This window comes from Austrofundulus limnaeus, unplaced genomic scaffold (assembly GCF_001266775.1).
Source record: "Austrofundulus limnaeus strain Quisiro unplaced genomic scaffold, Austrofundulus_limnaeus-1.0 Scaffold317, whole genome shotgun sequence".
Taxonomy (NCBI): domain Eukaryota; kingdom Metazoa; phylum Chordata; class Actinopteri; order Cyprinodontiformes; family Rivulidae; genus Austrofundulus; species Austrofundulus limnaeus.
In genome coordinates, this window is record NW_013952719.1 from 436116 (window position 1) to 443799 (window position 7684).

General features: G+C 38.8%; 1 protein-coding gene across 1 annotated transcript in view; it reads right to left on the minus strand.

Moving 5' to 3' along the window:
• The window catches only part of si:ch211-26b3.4 (connector enhancer of kinase suppressor of ras 2), a gene marked incomplete at its 5' end in the record, with an annotated part of 96244 nt that extends 89453 nt beyond the window's left edge, over nucleotides 1-6791 (minus strand). The window contains 1 exon segment of the mRNA XM_014022074.1: nucleotides 6628-6791. Coding sequence (XP_013877528.1) covers nucleotides 6628-6791 — 164 coding nt within the window.
• Between the last annotated feature and the right edge of the window lie 893 nt (nucleotides 6792-7684).

Sequence of the window (7684 nt, forward strand, 5' to 3'; positions counted from 1 at the left end):
AGACAGATGAGTGTGGCAGGCTGGAAAAATACAAAGAAGCTGACTGAGGTAAACATGGCACAGGAAACTGAAAACAGGAAATGAGAAAATAAGACAATACCAAAACAATCTGAAAAATAACTACCAGAAAATAACCAAAACACAAGAATCATGACAGTTTGATGCTAWATAATGAGCCAAATCTCTTCGTGTACATCTTGAGTACTATATTAAACATTTCAGACTTGGTTACTACCTTGTAAGTACAATAATGTATTGGAAACACACGTTTTTCATATAATATTGTACTGTATTACTGCATTATGCATACCCACAACTATCAAAGGGAGCCTTATTGTAAAATGTTAGACAGTAGGTACACTATTTATTAACGACTAATTAACATGTATAAATGTCATAAAAAAGCATTATTGTTAAGTGTAAAACAGTTAAGTATTTATAAGGCTTCCTTATGACATTTATACTGCACATGTTTATTAGTCATTAAAAAAATTTTAACAGCACTTTAGATGTAATATGTGCAAGAACAGATTTGGCTCACTATTTGGCGAGAAACTGTCCTTAATTAATGCATAATAAACACTTATTAATGATTAATAAAATTAATAACCTATCTATAAACTATTTATAAACCATCTATAAGGTGAGCCTTGTTGTAATAAAGTGGTACCAAAACATTTCATGAGGTGGGCACTGCACAGCACTTAAAGATTTTGTGTTGTTTTGTGTACGCTGACAAGCTGCAGCACTAGGTAGAGCTCGCCATCTGCAAAACACCACTTCAAACTGGCATTATGGCTCCATAGCATGCATGTTTCACAATGTTCGAACAGATACAATTAAACTGTTTCCTTTTGCGCAGTGCATCAACACGGCTATTAAACGTTCACTGCATTCTACTGACACGTGAACAGAGTTGCCCATTACTGCACTGTGACCCTTTTAAATAAACACACACACACATACATATATACACATTGCGGTCAGTGTCCCAGGGCACCTCGAGTCGTGTCCTGCCTGACGGAGCCTGATTCCTGCTGACAATAAAATGCTGCACACACGCTCGTAACGCCACGGCACAGTCAAAGGAAGACATACAGTATCTATCCCTCCTCTGCCTCTAGATCTGGTCCACACAGTCACGACCACGGTGACTGTAAAGGAGAAAGGGTATCACGGTGGCAGCAGAGAGCGAGAGAAATTAGGCAATGGAGGAGCTAAAAGACAGAAGACAAGAGGGAGAGAGGACCCAGCTATGCATCACAGTGAAACTGGGTCAGAMACATACTGTCTCTGCGAGATTGTTCTCTGTGAACCTAGCTGTATGTATGAACTTAGAGCATACATGTTTGCACAGCTGTAATTAGCCTGTCATATGACTCAATGCGAGTCTGTGTGCAGATAACTCGAGGGGGGGCGGGCAGGGRGCTGAGACGAAGGAGAATAAAGCTGCGTCTCAGAGACTTTGTGCGTGCAAATACAGAGAGAAGCAAACATGTGCATGCCTATAAGTGCAAATCGATACAGCAGGAGGATCATGCTATTACAACCACCACCACCACCACCACCCCCCCCCCCCCCACTACCACCACCCGTAGTGCACCCTGCTATCCTCGTGGCAGTGTAGTTGCCATAGTTACCATTTGTGGAGTGGCCTCTCCTTTATGGCCATCTTTCTGGTTTTGCTCACACGTTGAACCAGAAATACAGCAACAAACTCATCTGGGCGATCAGAACGTCATCACAAAATACTTGAAATAATAAGATTATTAAAGAAACCACGGATAAGCTGAAAGGTAATGCTGCAGGAAAGGTGAAATATGTGGCTTCAATCCATGAAACACCACAGTGAACTTTGTATAATTCTAAATAATAAGTCCTGATATGAATTCTTATCTATTTTCCACTAAATTAAAAAGGAGACAAGTTCTTGTTGCTGCAATTTAAGGAAAATCTATTTACAACTGTGAGGCTTAAATGAGGTTTAAAACAAACCGATAGTTGTAACAGAGCTTTTGGTTTTATCTGTTATGATAATCATCCAATTCATGGAAATGGAACCTCTTGATTAAAAAAAGTGGTTGAAAGAAAATAGCCTAGTGGTTGTACATCTGATTGAATTTTAGATTTAATTCAAGATGGCTGCCACCGCCAACAGACCTTTTGAGATCTATTGGGTAAAACATAAATATACTGTTCTCAACACATATTTCAAAACCTAACACAGCTAGTGAGATCTTGGTGAAAACATGCCCACTGTCCTAAAACTCCTGTAATGAGAACTTTATTTACTTTAAAGGTCACAATGAGGAATCCAAGGATGATAATCAAAACTAATTTTGTATATAAAACAGCTACAGTGAATACTTATGTCTAATTAGTTCAAGTGATAAAATAGAAGAAATTGATTTAATAACTTTTGTGTAACCTGACAAATAATAAAAAAAATTCTATTTAAAGCCACAGGGCTGTTCTAGGAAAGAAAATAATCTTGCTTATTTGTGTAAAATAGCTGCTGTAAAAATGTTTAAGAGATAAAAATGCTTTGCATAGTAGATTAGTGTATTTTGTGGGCATGTGTGCAAGGGCGTAACTTTAGGTCTACCATTTGGGGTGTTGTGTTGTAAAACCCTGCATTTCATTTTCAGTAATTACGCTAGTACATACAGTATGTGACATTGTAGATGTTTAAATCAGGTCAAAGTGACCTAAAGACAACAAGAGAGCTGTTAATTTATATTGTGTTTGAGAAAATAATGTCATTTTACTAGGGGGGTTATATTGACTGGATCAAATTATTGTGGGCGTCATAACCCCCCTAACCCCCCCCAACACACACACACACACATACACACAAATTACACCTATGCACGTGGGGGACAGGCTGCTACGTCATTGTTCCACTAGCTCCAAATCTTGTCTACACATCTACCAAAAGAGTTTTTAAACATCTCTAGAAAAAGTTATTTTAAAATAACTGGTTTTTACCAGTTACAAAYGTTTGCATGTAAATAAGATGTGCAAACGCAGGAGAAAATGTTTGTTTCTGATTAAAAGTTGACACAATGAAATTAGTAAACCTGAGAAAAGGGAGTCCTAAAATAGGACCCTGTGGAACACCACAAGAATTGTGTGAATGTTGAAAGCAACTCAGTACAAACAGCAAAGATTCAAGACTCTGTTGTAGCTCTGCAACAAATTACTGCAAAGAACAACAAGAGCAAATATGTGATTCTGTTGTCAATTTCAACCAAGTTAGAAATTAATAAATCAAACATAACTGTAAATTTTCACCCTACTGCATTAAAGCGTTTTTTAAATCTTGTCTCATTTGACATATTTCATTTGACATTGCATTGTAAAGCAASTTTCTCTTGTTGAACAACTTCCTACCTATAAAGACATGTTTGGCATTTATCCTAGCAGCAAAATATGACTGCATTTACAGACTGCTTGGTCAGCATGAACATTCACTGACCCCCACCCAAAGAATCCCTTCTTTYAAAATACAGACAAAGGAGCCAGCATTGTGTCGTTCCTTATGAGTATTGATATTACTAMTGACAGTAATTATTCAGACTTGGCTCCTTTAAGACTCTGTTGTCTGAGAATGACAGAACATTGCCACTGAAGTAAATTATGTTTCATCCAACTGGGTGTTTTTATCGCTCACCTGCTGTGGCGAAAGACTAGCAGCCATGTGATAGGTCATGTTTCCATCTATGTGTGTTTTTCTCTGTGTTAGTAAAATATCTCATGAACCACTAAAATTTTACTGAAAGTTTTAATCATTGGTGTACATCAAAAACCTTCTAGAGTCAACCCCATTTAGGTTAGACACAGCTAATCAGACTTAGCAAACACAATAATGGCTGTAACTTACAGATACTGAGCTGAAATTTGATGKRATAGTGCTCAAATTTGTATTAAAAATATACAATTTAAAACATATCACAATTCTAATTGAGCTCAGTGTGAAATTAGTGTACCAAGGAAAAACACAGTTAGAAACTAAAGTGTCAACTCTGCTTTTGATATTTCCCGTTAACTTTGGCAGACCCGTGGCTGAATTTACTTCTTTATTTTCTCATCCAAACAATGTTCCTTGGTCTCAGCAGTTAAAATACATTTTCTAATTTGTGATATGACTGATAGCCAAAGCAACAGAAAAGCACGACCATGGATGTGAGAAACCTAATAACCCTTTAAAAAGCAAACACGCCAGTATTTTCAGTGTTTCATCTTGTCTAAATGGGGGTCTTAAATACATGTGTGTGTGTGTGTGTGTGTGTGTGTGTGTGTGTGTGTGTGTGTGTGTGTGTGTGTGTGTGTGCAGTTCCAGCACATATAGTGAGCGGTACTTCGGAGCGCTCATGCCCACGCTGGAAGATTTAAATGCGAAGAGGTGCTGATTAACACACCAAATTCATACCCACACCCAGTCACACACAGTCACAYGGCTCTAACTAATCCAGCCATGTGTGCCTGAGAGATAAGGTGCATCCTGCATACTCTTTCTACATATTCTCCCTCCCTCCTTCCCTCTCACCTCTTCCCAGCTCCCTCTCTGGGAGAGTAGCACCTAATTCCCCYCTAATTCTCTAATCCTGAGCAGGGCCACTGCACGTATAGTCAGCAGTGACCAGGCAAGTTTGCACAGAGCAGCACCCCAGAAATGTTCTCTTTTACAGTCAATACTAAACTTGTGAAGAAAAGAGGGAAAAACACAGCCAACACATAAGCATTTTTAACCAAGAGTTTCAGTTGTCTCATGAAAGCTTTTTTTTAACTGACGGTTGACCAGAGCTACCAATTTTTGCAAATCTTAAATGAGTCCTCAAAACAGGAACTTTTTTTTATTTCACATTTTTCTGTTATTTCTTTTACATTAATACAGATGCTTTTTGGCTGGCTAACTCTCCAATAGGCAGCGCTACCTTCTTCATAAAAAAAAACAGGGTATTCATAGGCTGTGTCCAAAACGGCAGGACGGGTCCTCCGAAGGTCGAATTCGTCGGCCGCATACGTCACAGCGCTGCGACGAAGGACGTCCAAAACAGAAGACTCCTCCGATGCGTCCGACAAATACRTCCTTCCTTTGGCCCGAATCGAAGGACAGGTCYGATGGATCCTTCCCGGCCCAGCATATCCCATAATGCATTGTGGCCCGACCGGAGAATTTTTTTAAGCTAGTAATGGCGGACGAAGCGAGAGAAAAGAACACATTTTAAATAAAAATATGGTGATTTAAAAATTTAAAAAAATTAGCGGTTGTAATTCTAATACTTTTATCATTTGTATGGACATGTTTTTAAATATTATTTTTTCGTCATAAAAACGCGAAACAAACATGAACCTACAGCGGGTCAATTAGTTCTTCTAATGATACCTTTAAGTTAATTTTATAGTTCTGTGATATTAATAATGCTAATGTATTGATATTTTTCTAGTTTTGATTTAAGTTTGCTTGTTTAGCGTCGTCACAGTTGCTAGGTGACATGACGTACGCCGGGGTAAGGAGGGGAGGCTAGACCGTCCAAATTCACAGCCTCTTTTTTTCCGGTCTTCCCGGTCTACCAAGGACCCGGCCCTCTGAGACCGGGGAGTCTGGGTCCTCCGGAGGACCCGGCCTGTCGTTTTGGACACAGYCATAGCCTCAAACAGAAAAGRGGGAGTTCCACAGCCTAGCAGTAAGGAGGCCATCTTGAATTGAGTTGACTTCAAAAGTTAATCAGCTTTAGATGTAAGTCTAATAATTACTTCCATTGAAGTCCACCTAACAGTTAAGAGATATGTATTTTTGCTAGCAAACAGATAGTTTGTTAGCAATTTCAATATCTGTAAAGTTGTCTGAGTTAGACATTTTTAGTAAAGAAACAGAAAGTTTAGTTGTAGGTGTACAGTACATCCAATTATTATTTCCCAGGAGTCTTAGTTCAATCCTTTATAAGATATTTTTGCTAATGCAACAGAAAAATGAAGCTGCACATACACATATAGATGCACAAAAACATTATTTCACTATTATGTTCAGCGGGTGGGCGATAAATAGTGTAATTCCAGAAAAAATATGTACAAATACATGGCCTTTCACAAATCAAATYCATTCACAAGCATTCCTCTGTTTAGAAAGGTGTCAGACTATATGGATTTAGACAATGAAAGGTTTGTCCAAGATGTCTATGCTGAAAACAGAATTTAAAAATAAAACTAATGGAAGCTATAACACCTGTACATAATGTATGGCTAACAAATAGATCTGAGTAAAATAGTCATAACAAAATTTCCTTAAGTCAGCATAAGTTCTCTAAAACTTTATATTGTGACAAGACCTTTAAAGGAAGAAAATAGTATTTTTTTAAGTTAATTATTCCAAAACTGTTGGATTTAACACCCTTATTCAGATAGTTTCTAGTTATTTCGAATATATTATTTGCTACAAATCATTTCAGCATGATTTTACACTCCTCTGGCATATTATATTATAAAGCAAGATAACTGCCTTTGAATTCTAAATCTCTGTCTTTCTCTATGTGCATCATCTTATCKTCTTGTCTCATAACTGACACGGTGTCACTCACAAAGGAACTATAATAAACTTAAACATGGTTGTGTACAGAGACTGACCAGAGCACAGAGGAGGTCCACAGCTTCCAAGATGAGCTCCTGGTGACCTATTCTGGTGACCCCAAGCTCCTCCAGCTCCTGATGGGTGATGTGCAGCAGCTGCTCTCCCCCGATCTGCTCCCGCTCAAAACTCTTCACATACTGCTGGAGGCAGTCATCCAGACCTGAGGAGAGGACAGCACAGACACACTTTAGGATGGGCTATCTGGCTTCCTTCAATACAGCCAATGGCAAAACATTTGGGCCTGATTGGTTTAAAGAACACTGAGACTGTTCAGAGACACAAGAAAGGGGTTCACAAAATATCTTCACAGATGACTGTCATCTTGTTCGAGCCTGAGAGCAGATGTTCACGTCTCTGTCTTCTTCCATGAGACAGAAACTAAAGATAAACACCAGGATAAAAACAGATGTTGYTTTAATGCTTTAGTGGCGAGTTATTAACAGTCACCAGGAAGCATCTGTTGATGCACCTACAAAAAAAATGTATACACACRCATAAATATATCACATCAGCTATCATCACGTTTTATATGTGGGGCAGACATACTGGATTTTTAGGTCAGTGAGGGGTTGGTTAGGATTCTACCATTCACATGAACTGTAAAAGAATTGAGAGTGTAGTTTGAAGACAGTTTGAATCCTCTTGGGTTCGAGCCAACTCAGACTAGCTGTTCTGGACAATTCTTATCAATCCTGTTAGAATTAACCTCTGTTAAGTCATTCAAAGAGCTATCTACAGCAGGTAAAATATTAAAGGTTCATAACTGCCTTGGGGGCATGTTCAGAGTAAAAATGTTGTCTTCTATTCACACAGGATGTAGGTGTGTGAGCTTCCTATGCAAACAGTTAATCACATAGTTGAGTGTCAGATACTACAGATCAGCAAGTCTACGGCTCTGAATCCAGCAGAGTCAGCAGAATGCACATCTCCCCACAGACCTAATGAACGAGCCTGCTGGAAAACGAGCAAAAACATACAAAAGGACACATCCACCCAGCCCCTCCACACACACACACACACACACACACACACACACACACACACACACACACA